We start from the raw sequence: 24,461 nt of genomic DNA, 5'->3' as shown, positions 1-24,461 counted from the left end.
TGTTTTGGTTCTAAGGACATGAGCCATGATGTACTCACTGGATTCCAGGGCCTCTGGGATGCCTATCTTCTCAAGGATCTCTGTCCAGCGGCTGACCAGCTCTGTGGCACTCAATTCCCCACTCAGCGGTGAACAAGGTTGCCCTGAGGTGAAAGCCTGGCTCAAGAGGCCTCCTCTCCACTCCCTGGGGCCAGACAGGATGGTCCACCATATCCGGCCCCCAAGTTTCATGTTCCAGAGATAGGATCCCTGAGGCATCCCAGGTCTCTGAATTTCCCAGAGTCCAGGACAGGTCCTGGGAATTGTCTCTACACACAGCTAGTAGGCTGCAGATGGCGAAGTCAGAATCTCTGCTCCCCACAACATGCTCAACTGTGGTGGTCACCCTAGAGAGAGCTGGAGAAGAATCGGCAGCTGCCGGAGAAAGGCAGTCAAGGCACGACGTTCATAGCAGGAGATCATCTGGCTAGGGAACTCTGCTTGTGCTGCTTTGAACGTCATTATTTGGTAGCTGAAATGGTCTATCTAATTTGACCCAGAATCCCAAGCATTAGTTAGAAATTGCCAGTTTCAAGAAAAAACCCTGGAAAAGCTGGCATTTCACATGTCCCAATCGAACTTAAAGGGTTCCATAGTTAGTGGTCCCCTTTTCCTTCCAGACAGCCTACAGCAGGTTATAGAAAATGGCATTCAGAGAGCCCTAGCTAACTGTCATGTCCTGATCCCAAGTAGTCTCCAGCAGAGGGAACATACTTGCCTACCATTGTGCAGCTGGAAACAGCCCAAGAGGGACACAGCTTGGAGTCTGCAGGACTCCAGGGAGGACTGCCCACCAGTGCACTGCCCCTGGAGGGAATCCATGCCACCATTGGAGGCCTGGAGCCCCATGCCAAGATGCCCACGTACACCATCAATACCCTGGGTAAGATTCCCCTCTCATCCTCGGTCGTGGTGAACCATCTGCCATGTCACACTGATCATAACTTCCCAGACCCTCTTAGCTTCACAGCCCCTGCCCTACTACCTCTCATCTCGTTCCCTATTTATGTTTGGCAGACTCCTTCCCAACCTTGAATTAGCTCCAACTATACACACCAGAGCAGACTGTCTGGCTGGAAGAGTGCGGCTGTGGTCACAGTAGCCTCATGAGCCTTCTGGCTGAAGACAGAAGAGCAGGTGTCCACACTGGTCTGTGGTTCACACAAGCCTCCTAGGGGAGACCCACGCAGGCCCAGCAGTTACTGTGGGCTGCAGGAAAGGGGAAGAAAGAGGTGGAAAGGAACATCTACTGAAATCTTCCCTAAAGGAGCCATGAAACGGTGAAAGAGAAAACAAAAATTGTGGCTGGTCTCCTAGTGGGCATTAATGAAAAAAGAACAACAAATAAAATGCTTTTGCTCTTTTTAGACATGGTGACTTAAATATATTTTCATTGTTCTCATCCTCCTTGCTCTCCCAACAAACACACACACACACACACACACACACACACACACACACACACACACACACAAGCAAAGACAGACTCAGAGCAGTGCCTCTCCGGAGTTTGTTTCTCATCTGGGCAATGTACCAGCTTGAGTACAGGGGTTCCCTTGTCAGAACCAGGGGCAACCACCCAAGGGGAAAATGCTCTAATAATGTAGAACCACCCTGCCTCCCCGTTTCTCCAGGGCCAGACTCTTCCCCTTGGGAACAACCAGCCTTGACTCCCCATTCACCAAAAACCCTAGGCCAGGACGCTGGGTGAAGGAGTCCTGAGACATGTGGCTCCTCAGAGCCTGGACAGAAAACAAAGCAGGGGGTCATGGTGCCTCCAGAGAGGTGTCTGACCTGGGGTGGGGGCGTTGTTGGGGACTTTGATGGGGTTCTAAAGGCTATATACATGGATAGACTCCCTACTTTAAGCCTATATACTTCGGGGCGACTTGGCAGATCTTGGGGAGGACAAGAAGACCAGATGGACTGGGAGCACTAGCAGAAGCTGGCAGAGCTGGGAAATGTGATCACCCAGTCAGAACTGTTGACAGCTGGGGTTGGGGGTACAGGCTGGGTGTATGTCTGTCAGAAGGGGTGTGTATTTCTCCCAAATATCCACCTTCTATCTGACCCCAGTGCCCTCACCTCTCTAGTGGGCTCTTCTGGGAATGTCCTCAGGTGAAAGGGTGACTGAGCACAGAAGACAAGGGCTCACACAGCAAGGGGGGCCTATCTTCTGTATCCAACACCTCCCTCCCCAGCAAAAAGGAAAAGACCTAAGAAGGCAGGTGTTGGGTGCTGCTCCCCATCTCTGACGAAAGCCACCAGGTTCCCACCAGGGAGAGGAAGGATGCAGATGCAAGGCTGTTTGGCTCCCACTGCTCCAGCCAGGGGCTCTGTGGTGTCCCTGGATGGGTGCTCCTCACCCATCCTTGCAGCTCCCATTTTCATGGGACACTGGACGCTAGGGATGGGGGTGGGATCCTCAGGTCGACACCCAGCTCCAACTTCCACCCCTGGGGTGCATATGTGGCAGAGCCAGGGCAGATTGTGGGGTGCTGGGGAGGTGCAGGCAGGACAGGAGAGGGGAGGCGAGAGGCTGAGTTCCGGGTCTGCGGGGGTTGTGGGGGAAGGGGTAGAGTGGTGGAGTCACAGGGTGCAGGAGTCACGTGAGGTGCTGGCCCGCAGGGCGGCCACTCAAGTGTGCTGCTGGAAGAAGCTGTAGGCTGCGACTCTGGGTGTGCACCCTGAGTCTGAGGGCCTGGGGCCGGGACCAAGTCAGGGCCACGAGCCAGACAGGGGTGCGCCATCTCCACCAGGTGACTGCAAGAGGCTCCAACAGTCTGAGCTTGCAGCACGTTTGAAATGCAGCACTGCTTGGAAGGGGCGGGGGCGTCTGCTGGCGCGTGGTGGGGCAGCTCTCAGCCTCTGCTCCTTCTCCTCAGCGGCTGCAGCCCCCTCAGTGGCCTTGTCCCCTGTGGCTACTGCCTCTGCCTCAGCAGCTGCTGACTCTGCCTTGCTCCCCTAACTGGGACCTCAGACTCAGGGGCGCCATGGCTGCTGCAGGGGTTACGTGCGGCCATGGCCTGCTATGCAGGCTCCACATGCTCTATGCAACCAGCCAGGACCCACGCTATGATCTGAGCAGCCGCCAGCCACTGAAGCCATCTCCACTGGGGCTTGTGCTCATGCTCACTCTTCTCCCAGCTCTCTTTCTGCCCCATACTCCTCTCCTGGGCCACCCCGCCCCTGCTGTGCACATGCCCCAGCCCCCTTGGGCCCCTGGCCATTGCTGCCACCAAAGTGCGCTCCTGGGCCCCGCCCACTCCTCCCCTGGGCCCCGCCCCCCAGCCCTGGCCACAATTGCAGCCCTGACTGGGCCCTGAGGTTTCTAGACCATGGGAATTGCAGCCTTACCTCAGCTCAGCACTACCCCGCACCCCCAGTACTTGCCCGGGGGATCGAATCTCCCCTCAGCCCCACCGCTGGAGGAGACTCTCCTCCATCCCCCTCCACTCCACACACCAAGCAGGTGCATGGTGAAATTTGTGTGTGTATGTGTGTTTGTGCTTGTGTGTGTGTGAGTGTTGGGGATAACTATCTCTCAAGGACTCAGAACGTAGCACCCTTTGGGGTGACTCAGCACACAGCACACTTCCAAAAACAGCACAAAGCACCCTGTGTAAAGGACTCAGCACACAGCTCCCTTTGAGGACTCAGCATGTAGTATGCTGGGTAGAGTACTCAGCACACAGCACCCTTTGAAGGGCTGAGTATAAAGCACCCTGTGTAAAACATCTAGTGCACAGCAACCTTCGAAAAACTCAGCACATAGAACAATTTTGAAGGACTCAGCACATACCACACTGTGGAAGCACTCAGCTCACAGCACCATTTGAAGGAAAGTACAGAGCACCCTGTGTAAAGGACTCGGCACACAGCATTCAAAAAACTCACCTCATCCCTCTCTTCGCAAGGGCTCAGCACATAGCAGGACCCTTTGGGATGCAGTAGCTCAACACACTTTTTGAAGGACTCAGCATACAGTACGTAGTGTAATGGACTCAGCACACAGCACCCTTTGAAAAACCCAGGACAGCCCACTCTTCTCAGGGACTCAGCATATAGAACCCTTTGGGATGACTCACCAAATCTTTTTGAGAACTCAGCTCAAAACCCCCATGTGGGAAGGACCCAGCAAATAGCGCCCTGTGAAGGATTCAGCACATAGCTGTATGTCAAAAGTTCAGCTGTCATTAGAATTAGGGTGCTTTCTTCAGTATCACCATTCTTCAGAAACACTTCACAAATCCTACTAGTTCACAGTTAGACAACCTGTGTTTTATGGGGGAAGGTCAGCTGGGGGTCTTGAACTCAAAGCTTGGGGGTCCTGTCCCTGAGCTCTTTGGTTCAATGCTAGAGCTCTACCACTTGGAGGCACAGCTCCAATTTTGTTTTGGGGGGTTGTTCTTTGACAGGTCTTATAGTGATAAGTAAGGCCAAGTTGGGGTATCTGTAGGCAAAGGCTCTTAGCTCAGCCTGGAGCTGACCTCTCCCTTTTTGTGTCCCTGGTAAGCCGGGCCTCCTGGAGCTCTCTTGGCCTAGGGTGGAACAGACCTGCTCTGGCATGAGCAATCAGGGTGAGCAAAAGTCAGCTTGGCCCTGGTCACTTCCTCAAAGTGAACTCTAGAGAATGATGGCACGGGGCCACATGTCTCACATCTGGCCCCCAGGGTGCAGGAGTAGCCCACCATAGGGATAGTATTTGAGAGTTGTGTTTACTCTTGCTTCCTTGGGGGCCCCCATCATGATTCAAAGCCACCCTGGAAAGGAAAGTCCTTGAGGCTCTTACCTACAATTAACCATCGAAAAGCAAGTGAGGCTGTGGCTCAAGTGGCAGAGCACTAGCCTTGAGCAAGAAAACTCAGGGATAGAGCCTAGGCCCTGAGTTCACACACACACACACACACAGACACACACACACACACACACACACACACACACACACCACGTGCATGCAAAATCAGAGATTTCTACACTACAATCTTTTCCCCACTAAGCCTGGTGGCTGCTGGCCTAGGTGTTTGATGCATACACCACCACCTACTTCCTATTTATCTGAGGAATGGTCATATGGGTTTGGGAGGGGGGAGAATCATCCTAGCTGAGAATGTGGCTCAGTGGTAGAGTGGTCACCTAGCATGCCTGAAGCCCTGGGGTCTATTCCACACAGAAAAAGCTGGAAAGGGAGGTGGGGCTCAACTGGTAGAGTGCCAGTCTTGATCAAAAAGAGCTCAGGACAATGGCCAGGCTCTGAGTTCAAGCCCCAGGGCTGGAAGAACAAATCTTTGTTGAAGGCTTTTTATTTTGTTTTGAAAACAATTTATTCTTTGTGATAAGCATAACATGGGCCTCTTTCCTGGCCACCAATGGGCCATTAGATATCTCTTGAGTTTGGCTCACCTCCCGGCAGCCTCTGCCTTACCCGACCCCCAGTTTAACCTTCCCATCACCCGGCTGATGGAGGCCTGAGAGAAACCCACCTTGCCACCTACTTCTGGTGGCTGCCAAGGCTTTTGAGAGTCAGTATGTCACATAGAGAGTCATCATCCGCATCAGTCTACAAGAGAAAGTGCGGGAACACGCCTCCCCTGAGCCTGGGAGCTGTGGGCAGATCTGGATGTGCGGCATCTGGCGCAGGACGTGCTCCTTGAGGGAGTCCACTATGGGGTCAGGAAGCTGACCTCTCCTCTGGCAGTTTCCATGCTGTCTTCAAGTTGCAATTCTTCAAAACCTTTCTGCTCCTCCCTCATTTCACCCACCACAGGCCCTGAGGCGTCTGAAGCAGTGCTGGTGGTGGGGAGTTCAGCCTGTGCTGGCATCTGGAGACTGCTGTCTGTGCCTTCCCTTGCGAGGAGTGACAGCAGCTCCTGCAGCACTCTCCTCCTCTCCATCTTCTCCTGGGACAGCAAGTGCATGCACTGGGCTTTCTCCCAACACAGGTCATTCAGGACCAACATCTGCTCTTTACACACCATGAGGGACTCCTTGATGATTTGGATGTGTGCCAACAGCTGGCTGCATCAGTGGGGGAGCTCACCTGCTGGACTCTGGAAGTCTACCTCATCAGGCAGGTCATGGACAAAGCAGATTTTCTTCTCAGATGCCCATGTGTCCTGCTTCCCATCCCCACGCATGCTGTGGTGGCAGCTCATGGGGCAGAGGGCCTGTGGCTCCAGCTCAGTCTGGCACTGAGATGCTGGGTTGGCCAGGGGGTACCTGTAGCTGGCACACACTACTGTGGCAGGATTTTCCCCTGTGGATCTCAGCCTCCGAGTGTTCTAACAGAGCCTAGTCCATCTACCAGGAATGTGGGCATGGCCACCATTCTTGTATCCCTTTGGTCAGAAAGAACCATGAACTAATGGTGTGGCCAGAATCCTGTGATGCAGGCAGAATGGGCAGAGTCAAGATGACAGTGGCTCCCCCAGCCCCTTTCCCAGGGAACTCTGTCCAATTTAGTTGGGGACAAGAGGGTGACATGCTTTAGCTGGATGGCTGCACAGATTGTTGTGTATGTCTGTTTGTTGCCAGTCCCGGACCTTGAACTCAGGATCTGGGCACAGTCCATGAGCTGCTTTTGCTCAAGGCTAGCCCTCTACCACTGGAGCCACACGGCTCTACTTCTGGCTTTGTTGGCACTGAAGTTGGACAGGGGTTTCTAGGACTTTCCTGCTTAGGGTGACTTTGACCATAGCCTTGTAGGTTTCAAGGAGGACCTGCGCTGCTGCTGCTGCTGCTGGCCGCCCTGCTCTGCGGCCTGGGCCCAGGAGGCTGAGGTGAGGCCTTGGTGGTTTCTAGTCCCCCAACCCTCTTTGGTGGTTTGTAGTTCTCCCCCCTTGGTGATTTCTAGTTCTCCCCTTGGTGGTTTCTAGTTCTCTCCTCTTTGGCGGCTTCTAGTTCTCCCACCTTGGTGGTTTCTAGTTCCCCCCAGTTTGGTGGTTTCTAGTTCCCCCTCTTTGGTGGTTTCTAGTTGTCCCTCCTTGGTGGTTTCTAGTTCTCTCCCTCTGGTTGGTGGTTTCTAGTTCTCTCCCCCAGTTAAGTGGTTTCTAGTTCTCTCCCCGTGGTTGGCGGTTTCTAGTTCCCCTCGTTTGGTGGTTTCTAGTTCTCTCCCCCTGGTTGGTGGTTTCTAGTTCCCCCTCCTCGGTGGTTTCTAGTTCTCCCCCCTTGGTGGTTTCTAGTTCCCCCCTCCTTGGTGGTTTCTCTCCCCCTTGGTGGTTTCTAGTTCCCCCACCTTGGTGGTTCTACTTCCCCCCCCAGTTTGGTGGTTTCTAGTTCTCCCTCTTTGGTGGTTTCTAGTTCTCCACCCCTTTTTGGTGGTTTCTAGTTCTCCCCTGTTTGGTGGTTTCTAGTTCTCTCCTCAGTTTGGTGGTTTGTAGTTCTCCCCTCTTTGGTGGTTTCTAGTGTCCCCCTCTCCTCTCCTGGTGGTTTCGGGTTCCCCCCCCATCAGGGCCCGGGGCTGGGCTGGGGTTGTGGGGTGGGGAGGTGGCGGTGGATTTTCAGGCTGGTCCAGGTTGTTGGAAGCCGGGGCCTTGTCCTGTTGGCCTGTGTGTCTCTGTGTCTGTCTGTCTGTCTGTCTGTCCGTCTCCTCTCGGTCTGTCTGTCTGTCTGTCTGTCCATCTGTCAGTCTGTCTGTGTCCCTGTCTGTCTGTCTGTCTCTGGGTCTGTCTGTCCATCTGTCCATCTGTCCGTCAGTCAGTCTGTCTGTGTCAGTCTGTTTCTCTCTGTGTCTGTCTGTCTGTCCATCTCCTCTTGGTCTGTCTATGTCTGTCTGCCTGTCTCTCCGTCTGTCTGTCTCCTCTCTGTCCATCTGTCTTCCTTTTTGTCTGTCTGTCCGTCTGCATCTCAGTCTGTCTGTCTGTGTCTCTGTCCATCTGCTTCTGTCGGTCTGTCCATCTCCTCTCAGTCTGTCTGTCTGTCTGTGTCTGTCTGTCTCCTCGCAGTCTGTCTGTCTTCTTCTTGGTCTGTCTGTCCACCTAGATGTCCATCTGCTTCTCCTGTCTGTCTGTCCATCCGGTCTTGGTCATCCGTCGATCCCTTGTCTGTCTGTCTGTCCCTCAGTCTCTACATCTGTCTGTCTCTATCTGTCTGCAGGTCAGTCTGTGTCTGGGCCCCTGCCTGTCCGTGTGTCTGTCCGTGTGTGTGTGTCCATGTTTCTGTCTGTCCATCTCCTCTCTGTCTGTCTCATTGTCTGTCTGTCTGTCCATCTGTCTCTGGCTCTGTCTGTCTGTCTATCTTTCCATGTGTCATCCTCTTGGTCTGTCTGTCTGTCTGTCCGTCTGCCTCTCAGTCTCTCTGTCTGGGTCTGTCTGTCCTGTGTCTGTCTGTCTGTCTCCTCTCTGTCCATCTGTCTTCCTCACTGTCTGTCTGCCTCTTGGTCTGTCTGTCCACCTGGCTGTCCATCTGCTTCTTCTGTCTATCCATCTGTCTGTCCTGTCTTGATCATCTGTCCATCCCTTGTCTGTCTGTCTGTCCGTGTGTCATCCTCTCGGTCTGTCTGTTCATTTCTGTGTCTATCTGTCTCCCCATCCATACGTCTGTCCCCAACAACTGTCCTCTTCCCCCCTCAGGCCAGGCCGACTTTGACCTCGCCGACGCCCTGGATGACCCTGGTGAGTCCTGACCTCTCACCTTTCCCCCCCCCATGGCTTCACCCTGGCCGCTAGGCCTCACGTGGGGCCTTGATCCAGCTGTGGGCCTGAATCCCATGTGACCCTTTGCCACCCCCTGAGGCCTTGGGATCAGGGGTTGGGGGGGTCAGGGGAGGTCAGGGGTCACCACCCTCTCTCTCTTCACCCGCAGATCCCACCCCGAAGCCCATCTCGGATGAGTGGGGTCCTCCCACACACACACCAGGCCCACCCAGGGTGGGGAAACTGAGGCACGGCCCACTCCTGGCACACAGGGCTGTACCCACAGCTGCCTGACCCGCCCAGGCCGTGACCCCTGGGTCGGGATGGAGGTGAGCGGGGTCAGGGAGGGTCAGGGGGAGTCAGGGGTCAGGGGAAGGAGGGGGGTAAGGGGAAGGGGGAGGCCGGCCTCCATCCTCCCTCGCTCTCTCTCTTCCCGCAGACATCTACCTCCCGACGCCGGCCTCCACCCCAGCCCCAACCCCTGCCAGGCACAGGAGGTGAGGACATGGAAGGGGGGAGGCCCGGATGTGGAGGCTGGGGATGGAGAGGCCCGGATGTAGAAGCCTGGATGTAGGGAACCCAGTGTGGAGGCCCGGATTTACGGACCCGGATGTAGGGACCCAGACATGGGAATCTGGATGTAGGGACCCGGATGTGGAAGCCTGGATGTAGAGACCCAGATGTGGAGACCCCAGTGTGGAGACCTGGATGTAGAGACCCGGATGTGGAGACCCCAGTGTGGATTCCTGGATGTAGAGACCCGGATGTGGAGACCCAGACATGGGATCACGGATGTAGGGACCTGGATGTGGGTACCCCGATGTAGGGACCCGGATGTAAGGACCCGGATGTGGAGGCCGAGCTCCCAGGGCTGCGTCTCTCCTCCTCCTCCACCCCAGGTGCTGGCGACAAACACGTGATCCACGGAGACCTTCCAGGGTAAGTCCCGCACCCTCGGCCGCCCCACTTCCGGTCCCCTCCAGATCTGGGCCCAGGCGTGTATTGGGACTTCCGGTCTGCATGAGAACTTCCGCTCCTGACAGTATGTGAACTTCTGGTCCAGAGTTTCGGAACTTCCGGTCCTGATTGGGAACTTCCGGTCCCTAGTATATAACAACTTCCGGTCCTGACTGAGGACTTCCGGTCCCTAGTGTATATGAACTTCCGGTCCTGACTATGGGGACTTCCGGTCCCTAGTGTGTAAGAACTTCCGGTCTTCACTGTGGAGACTTCCGGTCCCTAGTATATAACAACTTCTGGTCTTGACTATGGGGACTTCCAGTCCAAGTGTACAGGAACTTCTGGTCCTGATTGGAAGGGCACTTCCGGTCCCTAGTGTATAGGAACTTCCGATCCTGATTGGAAAGGCACTTCCAGTCCCTAGTGTAGAGGAACTTCCCGTTTCTAGTGTATAAGAACTTCTGGTATTGACTATGGGGACTTCCGGTTTTGACTGTGGAGATTTCCGGTCCCTAGTATATAGGAACTTCTGGTCCTGACTGGGGACTTCCGGTCCCTAGTATATAGAAACTTCCGGTCCTGATGGGAAGGGCACTTCTGGTCCTGATTAGAAGGGCATTTCTGGTCCCTAGTGTGTAGGAACTTCTGGTCTTGACTGTGGAGACCTCCAGTCCCTAGTATATAACAACTTCTGGTCTTGACTATGGGGACTTCCGGTCCCTAGTATACAAGAACTTCTGGTCTTGACTATGGAGACTTCCAGTCCCTAGTACACAAGAACTTCCGGCCTTGACTAGGGGCACTTCCTGTCCCTGTTCATGGACACTTCCTGTCATGGCTGTGATAGCACTTCTGGTCAGGCACCCTTGTCCCGCCCCCTTCGCCTTGGCTCGCTTCCTGTTTCCAGACACTTCCTGACCAGAAGCTGCAGGGGGACGCCCCACCCCTTCCTGGGTGTGTTCTCCCCCCCATTTCCGGTTCCGCCCCCTCCAGGCAGCGCGCTGGCCCGCCTCGTGTCCCCTGCTGTGTCCGTGGTGGTCGTGGCCCTAGTGGGCACCGCCATCACCTACTTCTAATCTGGAGGTTGCAGACGCTGCTTCCGGGCTGCGGGCCAGGATGCAGGTGGGAACTGCCCCCTCCCAGGGTGCCCGGATGAGGGGGGGCGCGGGGCAAAGCCTCCCATGATCCCCTGCGGGCGCTGTAGCCTGTGCCTCCCCTCGCCCCCAGGCCCCACCCCGGTGTGAGGCTGGATTCGAACCCGGGACCTCCAGCAGCAAGCGGAAGCGGAAGCGTAAGAAGGAGCCTGGGGGGGAGGGATGAATAAAATCAACACATGCGCACTGTCAGGCCTGTCTGCCCCGCCCATCTTTCCATGGCGCATGCGCAGGCTCTGCCTCTTTGGAACCACTTCCCGCAAATGCGCGTTGCGTGCGCCCAGGCAGCGTTTCCCTTCCCCTCTGGCGCCTACTCAGTGTGGAGACAGGCGCAGGGTGGGACAGGATGGTAATGGACAGCTAGAGTGTCCAGTCAGTCACTTGTGGGCGGGACTTCGGCTTGACAGGACCTAAGACGGAGTAGGAGGAGGGGCCTGGAGGTAAATGACACCCTGTGTGGCCATCTAATTGCAAGGGGCGTGGCCTGAAGTCGACAGGACACTTGATAATACAAGGGGGCGTGGCCTGAAGGTGACAGACAGGACACATGATTATACAACAAGGGCGCGTGGTCTGAAGGTGACAGACAGGACAAATGTCCACACAACAGCCAGGGGGCGGGACCTGGAGGAGACAGACAGCCCCTGTGGCCTTTCAACAGCCATTGGGCGGGGCCTGGAGGTGACAAAGAGCCTCTATGGCCTTCCAACAGCCAGGAGGCGGGACCTGGAAGTGAAGGACAGCCCCTGAGCCCATACATTCACTAGTGGGCGGGACCTCTGGGTGATGGGCACCCACAGCGTTCATAGAGCTAGCCACGAAGAGGCGTGGCTTCACACATATCGACTCTCCAGCTATTGGCTTGGCAGGGGGCGGGACAAAGAGATGATGGACAGCATGCCCTGCCTTTCAATATCACCCAAGGAAGAGGCGGGACTGGACCCCCAGCTTCCCTGGGCGGGGCCAAAGGATGGAGAGACAGGCGTGTCAGCCAATCAGAGCAGGGGACGTGCCTGGAGGAGTCCCCGGGGAAGCCAATGGGTCCCTCCCTCCAGAGAAGACCTGGATGCCGTGCAGGTGCAATGCATCCTAGGCCTAGGGAGACACAGACCTCTGACCTCGACTTATCCTACCGCCATAAGGAGCTATAGGCCCATCTGGGTCAATCCCTGGAGAGGTCATTGGGGTCCCCTGGGACAGGCACAGAAGGGGAAGAGGTCGCAGACCTGGTCATCCACCCATCCATCCACCCAACCACTGCCCCCCCTTAGAGTGGTCCAACATCCGGGTACCCCACGTCTCCAATCCCACTGGGTCAATCTGAATCCGAGTTCAGGTAGTTAGGGGCAGGACTGTCGTGTGAGGTCCAATCAGCAGCGAGTTGGATTTGTGGGGGGGCTAAAGGGCGTGTCTTACAGCTGGACCAATGACAAGTGAATTAGGAAAGTGAGGGCAGGGTTTTCATGGAATAGGCCAATCAGGTGTGAATCTAGGTGATGGGATGTCCTGGAGGAGGGCGAGACCAAGCCTGTATCCTAGCAACCCACCGGAAATGGTCTGAAATGGAAGGTGGGAATAGTCCAATACCCTAGCAACCACCGGAAATGGCCTGAAATGTAAGGCGGGACTAGTCCAATACCCTAGCAACCACCAGAAATGACCTGAAATGGAAGGTGGGACCAGCCCTGTATTCTAGCAATGACCGGAAATGGTCTGAAATGGAAGGCGGGACCAGTCCTATACCCTAGCAATGACCAGAAGTGGCCTGAAATGGAAAGTGGGACTAGTCCTATACCTTAGCAATGACCGGAAATTACCTGAAATGGAAGGTGGGACTAGTCCTATACCCTAGCAATGACCAGAAGTGGCCTGAAATGGAAGGCGGGACCAGCCCTGTATCCTAGCAACGACCAGAAGTGGCCTGAAATGGAAGGCGGGACCAGCCCTGTATCCTAGCATCAACCGGAAATGACCTGAAATGGAAGGCAGGACCAGTGCCCGGCTTCTGACCCCGGTGACCCCTGACCCTGCTGTGCGGTGTGGTGCTCACGAGGTTTTGTTGTGTGAGAAGTTAGAGGACATAGGCCCGGATGTGAGAGGGCCCCGGATGGGAGGCTGGGGAAAGGCCCCGGATGGGAGGCCCAAGGTGGAGGTCCAGGATGAGAGGCTCAGGATGTGAGAGTCCCCGGATGTGGGAATCCCTGGGTCTGAGAATCCCCAGATGTGAGACTCTCTGAATGTGAAAATCCCCAGATGTAAGAGTTCCCAAGATGTGAGAATCCCCGCATGTGAGAGTCTCTGGATGTAAAAGTCCCTGGATGTGACAATCCCTGGATGTAGGAATCTCTAGATGTGGGAATCCCCGGATGTGAGAATCCCCGGCTGTGGGAATCCCCAGATGTGAGAATCCCTGGATGCGAGAATCCCCAGATGTGGGAATCCCCAGATGTGAGAGTCTCTGGATGTGAGATTTCCCCAGATGTGGGAATTCCCTGGTCTGAGAATCCCCGGAAGTGGGAATCCCTGGATATGAGAATCCCCGGATGTGGGAATCTCTGGATGTGAGAATTTCTGGATGTGAGAATCCCCAGATGTGAGAATCTCTGGATGTGAGAGTCTGTATGTAGGAATCCCCGGATGTGAGAGTCTCTGGATATGAGATTCCCCGGATGCAAAAGTCCCCGGATGTGAGAGTCTCTGGTTGTGAGAATCCCCGGGTGTAAAAGTCCCCGGATGTGGGATTCCCCGGATGTGTAAATACATCCCCGGGAATCCCCGGATGTGTCACCAGAAGTGAGAATCCCCAGATGTGAGAATCCCCGGATGTAGGAATCCCTGGATGTGAGAATCCCCGGATGTAGGAATCCCCGGATGTAGGAATCCCTGGATGTGAGAGTCTGTATGTGGGAATCTCTGGATGTGGGAATCTCTGTATTTGAGTATACCCGGATGTTTAATACCCGGATGTGAGTCCCCGGATGTGAGAGGCGCAGGCCAGGATCTGCCATAGCCCCAGGGAAGTTGGGGGTTGGGGGTCGGGTCGGGGTCAGAGGTCGGGGATCAGGTGGTCGCAGGCACAGAGCGGTCTGGGCTCGCAGCAGGGCTGCAGGCACGGGCTCCAGGTGTTGTGTGCAGGGGCGAGGGGCGGGGCCACAAGGGGGCGGCGCGTGCGCAGCATCCGGGCCACCGCGGCCTCCACACGCCTGTGCGTCGCCATCGGGCCCTGCAGCAGGCGGGTCTCCCCCGGGTCCACCGTCAGGTCAAAGAGCAGTGGCCGCAGGTGGCGGGTCATTTGCCGCCCCGAACAGGCACAGGCAGGGAAACTGAGGCAGGCGCCCGAGCACAGCGAGTCGAAGCGCGGAGCGGCGAAGTGCAGCTTCCACACCGTGTGGCCTGCGGGGGGTGGGGGGAGAAAGGAGTAACATCCAGGGCCTCACATCCGGGGATTCCCATCCGGGAATTCACATCCAGAACATCACATCCAGGGATTCACATCCGGGCATTCACATGCAAGACCTTACATCCGGGGATTCCCATCCAGGACTTCACATCTGGGTATTCACATCCGGGGATTCCCATCTCGGACCTCACATCTGGGAATTCACATCCGGGACCTCACATCCAGAACCTTACATCCGGGGCTTCACATCCGGGGATTCACATCTGGGGCTTCACATCCGGGGATTCACATCCGGGGCCCCACATCCGTGCATTCACATGTGGGACCTCACATCCGGGGACTCACATCCATGGCCTCACATCCGGGGATTCTCATCTGGGACCTCACATCCAGGGATTCCCATTTGGGACCTCACATCCGGAGCCTCACATCCGGGGATTCCCATCTCATGTCTTCCATCCAGGTCCTCACATCCCAGGATTCCCACATCCGGGGCCTCACATCCAGGGATTCTCATCCAGTACCTCACATCCGGGAATTCCCATCGGGGACTTCACATCTGGGACCTTACATCCGGGGATTCCCATCTCATGCCTTCTATCCAGGTCCTCACATCCCAGGATTCCCACATCCGGGGATTCCCACATCCAGGTCTCCCACCCCCAGGCCTTGCATCCGGGTCCCTGCACGCATGCATGCAGCTCCCTCCCCCGCCCCGGGGCCCAGCGGAGGTCAAGGCACTCACTTGGGTGGTCGAACCAGCGCACGGCGTGCAGCCGGGCCTCGCAGTAGTGCAGCAGGAAGTCGTGACCTGCGGCCTGCGCCGTCCCCAGCAGCACGGGCATCAGGTCCCGGCCTTCCACCTCCCTGCGGGACCTGGATGTGCAGGCCAGAGCCCCCAGAGACCCGGATGTGCAGGCCAGAGATCCCAGAGACCTGGATGTCAAGGCTTGAGCCTTTAGAGACCCGGATGTGCAGGCTTCTGAGCCCTCAGAGACCTGGATGTGCAGGCTTCTGAGGCCTTCAAGACCCGGATGTCCAGGCTCCTGAACACTCAGAGACCCAGATGTGCAGGCTTCTGAGCACTCAGAGGCCCAGATGTGCAGGCCAGAAATCCCAGAGACCCGGATGTCCAGGTTTCTGAGCCCCCAGAGACCCGGATGTGCAGGCCTGAGATCCCAGAGACACAGATGTGCAGGCTTCTGAGCCCTCAGAGACCCAGATGTGCAGGCCTGAGCCCTCAGAGACCCGGATGTCCAGGCCTGAGACCTGGGACTAGGTACTCAGAGACCTGGATGTGCAGACCTGATGCCTTAGAGACCCGGATATGAAGGCCTGAGTCCTCAGAGACCCAGATGTCTAGGCTTCTGAGTGCTCAGAGGCCCAGATTTGCAGGCCTGAGCCCTTAGTTACCCGGATGTAAAGGCTCCTCAGCCCCCAGAGACCCGGATGTGCAGGTCTGAGCCCTCAGAGACCCGGATGTGCAGGCTTCTGAGCAACCAGAGACCCGGATGTGCAGGCCTCAGCCTCCCCCGAGGCCCCGGATGACCCCCCTTCTCCTCCACCCCGTGGGGACGCAGGCCGGAGAACTCCTACCTGTCCGACGGAACCCAGCCCCCGGCCAGGCGCACCACGGTGGGGAACAGGTCCATAAGGCTGGTGGGCTCAGGCACCAGGCGCCCTGCGGGCAGCGTCCCAGGCCAGCACACCAGCCCAGGGACCCGGATGCCACCCTCCCAGCTGCCCATGCCTTTGCCACCTGCAAGGGAGGGCGAAGGGCAAAGGTCAAGGGGCGGGGGCGGGCCGCGTGTGAGGCCCCGCCCACCCTGCCTCAGTTTTCCCCTCGCCTCGGTGAATGCCATTGGAACCCCCGAGGCGGGCGCCCCAGCCCGGGCCTCCAGCGAGGCATTGTGGTCCGACGTGAAGTAGACGAGGGTATGGCGCCCCAGCCCCACGCCGTCCAGCGCTGCCAGCAGTCGCCCTGCGCGGGGGAATGGGTCCATGCCTCAGTTTACCCCCAGCATCCACCGTGCCTCGGTTTGCCCCCAACATGCACCGTGCCTCAGTTTACCCAACATGCATTGTGACTCAGTTTACAAATTTCCATCGTGCTTCAGTTTATCCCCAATGCCCAGTGACTCAGTTTACCAAACAGGCACCGTGCCTCAGTTTACCCCCAACGCTCACCGGGCCTCAGTTTACCCAAATGCACCGTGCCTCAGTTTACCCCCAACATGCACTGTGCCTCAGTTTACCCCCAACATGCACTGTGCCTCAGTTTACCCAAATGCACTTTGCCTCAGTTTACCCAAGTGCACCGTGCCTCAGTTTACCCTAAACATGCACCGTGCCTCAGTTTACCCCTATATTTGGGCCTCAGTTTAGCCAAGTGCACCGTGCCTAAGTTTACCCAAATGCACCGTGCCTCAGTTTACCCCAACCCGCTGAACCCGTCCCCGTGCCTCAGTTTACCCCCATCACGGTACCTCAGTTTACTCAACCCACTCACCTCGTCCCCGTGCCTCAGTTTACCTAACATGCACCATGCCTCAGTTTACCCAACATGCCTAGTGACTCAGTTTACCCAACATGCACCATGCCTCAGTTTGCCCAACATGCCCAGTGACTCAGTTTACCCAAATACACCGTGCCTCAGTTTACCCCAATACCCAGTGACTCAGTTTACACAACATGCACCGTCCCTCAGTTTACCCCTATATGCGGGCCTCAGTTTACCCACATCCACCGTACCTCAGTTTACCCAAATGCACCGTGCCTCAGTTCACCCTGAACATGCACCGTGCTTCAGTTTACCCAACATGCACCGTGCCTCAGTTTACCCAAGTGCACCTTGCCTCAGTTTACCCCCAACATGCCCAGTGACTCAGCTTACCCAAATGCACCATGCCTCAGTTTACCCAAACCCCATGCCTCAGTTTATCCCCAACACACTGACCCTGTCCCCGTGCCTCAGTTTACCCAAATGCACCGTGCCTCAGTTTACCCAAGTGCACCGTGCCTCAGTTTACCCCAATCCATTGACCCCGTTCCCATGCCTCAGTTTCCCCCATCCCGCTCACCCCATCTCTGTGCCTCAGTTTCCCCCAACCCACTCACCCCACCCCCGTGCCTCAGTTTCCCTATCCCGCTCACCCCGTCCCCATGCCTCAGTCTCCCTATCCCTCTCACCCCACCCCGTGCCTCAGTTTCCCCCATCCCAAGCACCGTGCCTCAGTTCCTGCCGCCCCGCACTCACCCACCATCCAGTCGAGCTCCTCCACGTTGTCGCCGTGAGCGCCGTGCGCGCTGCGGCCCCGGAAGGCAGGTGAGGTGACCAGCGGGACGTGGACGTGGAGGAAGGAGACGAGAAGGAGGAAGGGGCGGGCCTGGTGCCTGCGGACCCACGTCAGACCCCGCCCCCATCATCAATAACCTCACCAATAACCGACCTGATCAGGTATTGCCAATAATCGATCAGATGATCGATAATTGATCCTGATCTGATCAGATATTACCAATAATCGATCCTGATCTGATCGATAATACCAATAATCAATAGTGATCTGATCAAAAATACCAATAATCGATCGTGATCCGATCAGTTATTACCAATAATCGAACAGATCTGATCAGTTATTACCAATAATCAAACATCTGATCGATATGACCAATAATAGAACATGAGCTGATCAGATATTACTAATAATCGAACAGGACCTGATCAATAATACCAATATTCGATTGTGATGTGATCGATAATACCAATAATCGAACATCATCTGATCGATAATACCAATAATTGAACATGAGCTGATCAGTTATTACCAATAATCGATCATGATCTGATCAATACTACCAATAATCGATCATGGTCTGATCTGAGGTCTACCAGATGTCTCTGCAGATCTACTGATGGAACATCTGGGAACCTGAGGTCTACCAGATGTCTATAGAGATGTACTAGATGTAACATTCAGGGATTTGAGGTCTACCAGAGGATTTGAGGTTGACAGTTGACTATAGAGATCTACTGGATATACATCTGGGCACCTGAGGTCTACCAGTTGACTATAGAGATCTAGTAGATGTACATCTGGGGATCTGAGGTCTACCAGATGCCTATAGAGATCTCCTAGTGGAACATTCGGGGATTTGAGGTTGATAGTTGACTATAGAGATCTACTGGATGTACATCCGGGGATCTAAGGTCTACCAGTTGACTATAGAGATCTAGTAGATGGCATCTGTCCCCCTCCCCGACTCCAGGCTGACCTGTGGATGAAGGCCTCAGCCTCCTGCAAGAAGAGCCCCGCACTGGCCTCAAACCTCAGAGGCTGCTGGACGACCTGGTGATCCCTCATCAGGAAGCAGTCGGCATGGACGATGAAGACACCCAGGAGGCGGGAGGTGCAGGCCAGGAGCAAGGCCCCACATCCAGGGCCCAGCACCCAGGGCACCCAGCGCAGGCCCAGCAGGCCCGTGAGCTTCCCAGAGTCCAGGCAGAGCAGGGAAAGCAGCAGCAGCTGCGCCCCCAGGTCCAGCGGCCCTTGCAGATGCGCTCGCTTCTCTGAGGGCTCCACTTGCAAGCAGTCCCCCATCAGGGTGAAGGGGACCCCGAAGAAGGAGTCAAACCCGTGGTTCAGGGGGTGGTGGCAGTGGTCAGTGGGGGACTCACAGTTGAGGCCCAGGTGCCATTTGCCTGGAGGGGAAGAGACGGATGGATGAGTGAATGGATGGGTGAATGGGTGCATGGATGGGTGGATGGATGGGTGGATGGATGGGTGGGTGGATGGTTGGGTGGGTGGATGGATGGATGGATGGATGGGTGGATGGATGGATGGATGGATGGATGGGTGGGTGGATGGATGGATGGATGAATAGGGGAATGGGTGGATGGCTGGATGGCTGGATGGTTGGATGCACAGTGGATGGATGGATGGGTGGATGGGTGGATGGATGGATGGATGGGTGGGTGGATGGATGGATGGATGGGTGGATGGATGGGTGGGTGGGTGGATGGATGGATGGGTGGATGGATGGGTGGGTGAATGGATGAATGGATGGAGGTGGATGGATGGATGGGTGGGTGGATGGATGGATGGATGGATGAATAGGTGGATGGATGGATGGGTGCGTGGATGAGTGGATGGATGGGTGGATGGGTGGATGGATGGATGGATGGATGGATGGATGGATAGATGGATGGGTGGATGGATGGGGGATGGGTGGATGGATGGATGGGTGGATGGATGACTTCTCTCTTACCTATGAGGCCGGTGGCGTATCCCTGCTCCTGCAGGATCTTGGCGAAGGTGATCTCGGAGGTGGGCAGCCCGCCCGACACGGCTGCCCACTGCAGCACACGCGCCCCGTTGGTGGTCACCATGCCTTTCAAGAGAGAGGAGAAGGACCCTAGGTCAGTGATGATGGCGTCCCGGGTCAGGAGGGGGCATCTAACACCTTCAGGGGGAAGGCCTGCTGTGTCTGGGATAGCCTGGGACCTGCCCACCCGGGGTGGAAAGGACCCCAGCCCTGGGAGCCCCCGGGGGAAACCAATATGGCATCACTTCCGGTTTCCTGGCGTTTCAGGGGGGAAGTCCCAGAGTCTCAGGAATTTGAACCTGAGATCCTCAGAGTAGTCCTCCCCTCCCTCTAGTGGACCTCAGTGCCCTAGATGTTGAGCCTCAGTTCCCTGGATGTTGGACCTCAGGTCCCCGGATGTTTGATGTTAGTATCCCGGATGTTGGCCCTCAGATCCCCGGATGATGGAGTTCAGTGCCCTGTATGGTGGATATCAGGACCCCAGATGTTGGACTTCAGTTACCCGGATGTTGTAGCTCAGTTCCCTGGATGTTGGGTCTTACAACCCCGGATATTGGAGCTTAGATTCGGGTATGTTGGCCCTCAGATCCCCAGATGTTGGAGCTCTGTTCCCCAGATGTTGGGGCTCAGGTTCCCGGATGTTGGATCTTAGTACCCCGATGGTGGATGTCAGGTCCTCGGATATTGGAGTTCAGTTCCCAGAATGTTAGGCCTCAGATCCCCGGATGTTGGATCTTAGTACAATGGATGTTAGAGATAAGGTTCCCGGATATTAGAGTTCAGTGCCCCGGATGTTTGTGCTCAGATCCCCGGATGTTGGATCTTAGTAACCCGGATGTCAGAGATGAAGTCCCTGGATGTTAGAGCTCAGTGCCCCGGATGTTGGTGCTCAGTTCCCCGGATGTTGGGCTTTAGATCCCCGGATGTTGGGTCTCAGATCCGCAGATGTTGAATATCAGGTCCACGGATGTTGGATCTTAGTATCCCAGATGTTGGCTCTCAGATCCCCGGATGTCCTGCCCCCACCTCCCCCCCACCGCTCCCTCCGTTCCCCAGATGTCCCACCCCCCCATACCAACCCAGGCGCACAGGGTAGCGTCCCGTCAGGAAGGCCGCACGGCTCGGGCTGCAGACGGACGCTGCCGCCAGGAGCTGGGTCAGCCGCACGCCGTCCCGGGCCAGGCCGTCCAGGTGCGGGGTGCTGTGGGGGGAGAGGGAAACTGAGTCACAGCCAAGAACATACGGGGACCTGGGGTCTAACGTCCGGGGATCTAATGCCCAACATCCCAGGAGCTGAACTCCAACATCCGGGGTCCTGAGATCCCACATCCGGGGATCTAAGATCCAACATCCGGGGACCTGAGATCCCACATCTGGGATACTAAGATCCAACCTCTGGGGACCTGAGGTCCAACATCTGGGGATCTAAGATCCAACATCTGGGGCCCTGAGATCCCACATCCAGGGTACTAAGATCTATATCTGTGGACTGGGCTCCTACATCCGGGGATCTAAGGCCCAACATCCGGGGACCTGAGGGCCTACATCCGGGCAACTAAGATCCAACCTCTGGGACCTGAGCTCAAACATCCGGGTACCTGGTCTCCAACATCTGGGACACTAAGATCCAACATCCAGGGATCTGATATCCAACATCCGGGGGCCTGATCTCTAACATCTGGGGTACTAACATCTAACATCCGGGAACCTGATTTCCCACATCTGGGGTATACTAAGATTTAACATCTGAGGACCTGATCTCCAACATCCGGGGCACTAACATCCCACATCCAGGGATCTGATATCCAACATTCGGGGACCTGATCTTCAACATCCAGGGAACTGAGATCTAACATCCTGGGAATTGAACTCCAACATCCGGGGACCTAACATCCAACATCCGGGGACTTGGGGTCCACTAGATGTCTATACAGTTCTCCTGGTGGAACATCCGGGGAACTGAGCTCTAACATCCGGGGTACTAACATGTAACATCTGGGGACCTGATATCCAACATCCGGGGCAGTAAGATTCAACATCCGGGGACCTGATCTCCAACATCGGGGACCTGATGTCCAACATCCGGGGACCTGATTTCCCACATCCGGGGCATTAAGATCTAACATAAGTGGACCTGTCCTCCAACATCCAGGGCACTAACATTCCACATCCGAGGATCTGATATCCAACATCCGGGGTACTAACATCTAACATCCGAGGACCTGATATCCAACATCCAGGACACTAAGATCTAACATCCAGGCACCTGGGCTCCTACATCCGGAGGAATAAGATCCAACATCCGGGGCACTGAGCTACAACATCCAGGGTACTAATATCTAACATCCGGGGACCTGAGCTCCCACATTCGGGGCACTAACCTCCAACATCTGGGGACCTGAGCTCCTACATCCGGGGCACTGAAGTCCAATATCTGGGGACATGATCTCCCACATCCGGGGTACTAAGATTTAACATCCAGGGACCTGATATCCAACATCCGGGGCACTAACATCCAACATCCGGGGACCTAGTCTCCAACATCCGGGGTACTAACATCCAACATCCAGAGAACTGAAGTCCAACATCCAGGAACCTGATTTCCCACATCCGGGGTATTAAGATTTAACATCCGGGGACCTGATATCCAACATCCGGGGACCTGGTCTTCAAATCCAGGGTACTAACATGTAACATCCGGGGACCTGATATCCAACATCCGGGGCACTAAGATCCAACATCCCGGGATTTGATATCCAACATCCACGATACTAACATCCAACATCCGAGGAACTGAGTTACTAGATGTCTATACAGTTCTCCTGGTGGAACATCCAGGGATCTGAGCTCCCACATCTGGGTAACTAAGGCCCTACATCTGGGCCTCCCCCTCTGCTCACCGCAGGCTGCGGTTCCCGAAGCTGCCCAGGTCGCCCAGGCCCAGGTCGTCGGCCAAGAGCAGCAGGAAGTTGGGGCGCGAGGGGGCAGGGCCTGCGCAGGGGCCAGGGGGGAGGAGGAGGAGGAGAAGGAGGAAGACAAGGGGTGGGGCTGTGCAGCTGCTGTGCGACCTGAGGAGGAGAGAGAGGATGGGTGGATGGATGGGTGGATGGATGGATGGATGGATAGGTGGATGGGTGGATGGATGGATGGATGGGTGAATGGATGGGTGGATGGATGGATGGTTGGATGGATGAGTGGATGGGTGGATGGGTGGATGGGTGGATGGATGGATGGGTGGGTGGGTGGATGGATGGATGGATGGATGGGTGGATGGATGGGTGGATGGGTGGATGGATGGATGGGTGGATGGATGGATGGGTGGGTGAGTGGATGGATGGATGGATGGGTGGATGGATGGGTGGATGGGTGTATGGATGGATGGATGGGTGGATGGATGGGTGGGTGGATGGATGAATGGATGGATGGATAGGTGGATGGGTGGATGGGTGGATAGATGGATGGGTGGATGGATGGATGGGTGGATGAATAGGTGGATGGGTGGATGGATGGATGGGTGGAGGGATGGGTGGATGGATGGATGGGTGGATGGGAGGAGGGATGGGAGGACTCCCCCTCCCTCCAGGCCCTCTCCTGACCAACATGGCGCCCAGGATCACGTCCTTCCCATGATGCTCCCCGTTTCCTGGAAGAGAAGGCCGGAAGCAGGAAGTGGGGAAGAGCTGAGGAACATCCGGCCACCCCAGGGCCAGGCTGCTGTTGCCCCCACCAGTACATCAGCCCCTCACCTCGTCTTTCCAGGCTTGTGGCGGGGCCCTGAAGCCCCCACCCCGGGGCATGGTGGGACATCCGGGTGGGGCTCCAAAAAGCAATCGAAGCCCCCCAAACCCGGGTCCCCACACCTCTCCCCGTGTTCCCCAGAGGACGAACTCACATCCACAGTTCTCTGCCATCAGCGCCTGGGCCTGTTGCTCTCCCTGCCAGCCAGGAAGCTCGCAGGGCGCAAATGTCCACGTCACTCCAGCAGCCAGAACTCCACAAACCCCCTCCAAAATAAAAGTCCCCTTGTTCCTTGGAAAGGAACAGGATGTGGTGCTGAAGGGGTAGGCAGGGAAGGAAGGGAAAAGCCCGGAGTTGCTGGGCTGGGTGCCAAGAAATTGCCAGGCCTGGCAGAGGCAGGAGGAAGGGGAGGAGGGAAACCTCGAGAACTACATGGAGGGCTGCAATAAGAGGACCGTCAGGGAGCGTGGCCTGTGCCCGGGGGGGGGGGGGGTGGCCTGTGCTCAGTAGGGCATGGCCAGAGCTCAGGAGGGCGTGGCCTGCGCTGGGGAGGAAGTGAGGGACTCAGGAGGGCTTGGCCTGCGCTGGGGGGCGGAAGTGAGGAAGAATTCCATCCAGAAGCAGCATGGTTGCTTTATTGCCTCCGAGTCTGGGAAAGGACCCCAACGGCCAAAGCGCAGCTGGAGCCAAGGTGTGGAGTGCCCGCTCCGCCACATCCGGGTTCCACCTCTCACATCTGGGTCTCAACCCCTCACATCTGGGTCCCAACCCTCACATCCGGGTCCAAACCCCTCACATCCGGGTCCTGGCGCCTGCCAGTGGACCTGGAGTTAAGTGACATCCTGGTACTCGCCTCCACATCTGGGTTCCCGGACCTGGAGATCCCTAACATCCGGGTACCCACCCCACATACGGGTTCACAGACCTGGAGGTCCCTAACATCTGGGTACTCACCCCACATCCAGGTTCATGGACCTGGAGGTCCCTAACATCTGGGTACTCACCCCACATCCAGGTTCATGGACCTGGAGGACCCTAACATCCGAGTACCCAGCCCACATCCGGGTTCACTGACCTGGAGGTCCCTAACATCTGGGTACTCACCCCACATCCAGGTTCATGGACCTGGAGGTCCCTAACATCCTAGTATCCAGCCCACATCCGGGTTCACGGACCTGGAGGTCCCAAACATCCAGGTAGTTCCCATTCCACATT

The 24,461-nt window shown here is 56.3% G+C and overlaps 1 protein-coding gene and 1 pseudogene across 1 annotated transcript; one reads left to right on the top strand and one right to left on the bottom strand.

Annotated features, from left to right (window-relative positions):
* Positions 1–894: 894 nt before the first annotated feature.
* Positions 895–10,708, top strand: LOC122121667 (glycoprotein Xg-like). Its single transcript, XM_042695854.1, has 6 exons — positions 895–922; positions 8,610–8,651; positions 8,842–8,869; positions 9,112–9,169; positions 9,499–9,611; positions 10,540–10,708. The coding sequence occupies exons 1-6, from the start codon at positions 895–897 to the stop codon at positions 10,706–10,708; spliced, it is 438 nt and encodes a 145-aa protein (XP_042551788.1).
* Positions 10,709–13,832: 3,124 nt separating this feature from the next.
* LOC122121666 lies at positions 13,833–23,419 on the bottom strand (annotated as a pseudogene).
* Positions 23,420–24,461: the final 1,042 nt, after the last annotated feature.

This window comes from Dipodomys spectabilis, unplaced genomic scaffold (genome assembly GCF_019054845.1).
Source record: "Dipodomys spectabilis isolate Male_0828 unplaced genomic scaffold, ASM1905484v1 ptg000193l, whole genome shotgun sequence".
NCBI classification, from domain to species: domain Eukaryota; kingdom Metazoa; phylum Chordata; class Mammalia; order Rodentia; family Heteromyidae; genus Dipodomys; species Dipodomys spectabilis.
This window is presented reverse-complemented; position numbering and strand designations above follow the sequence as displayed.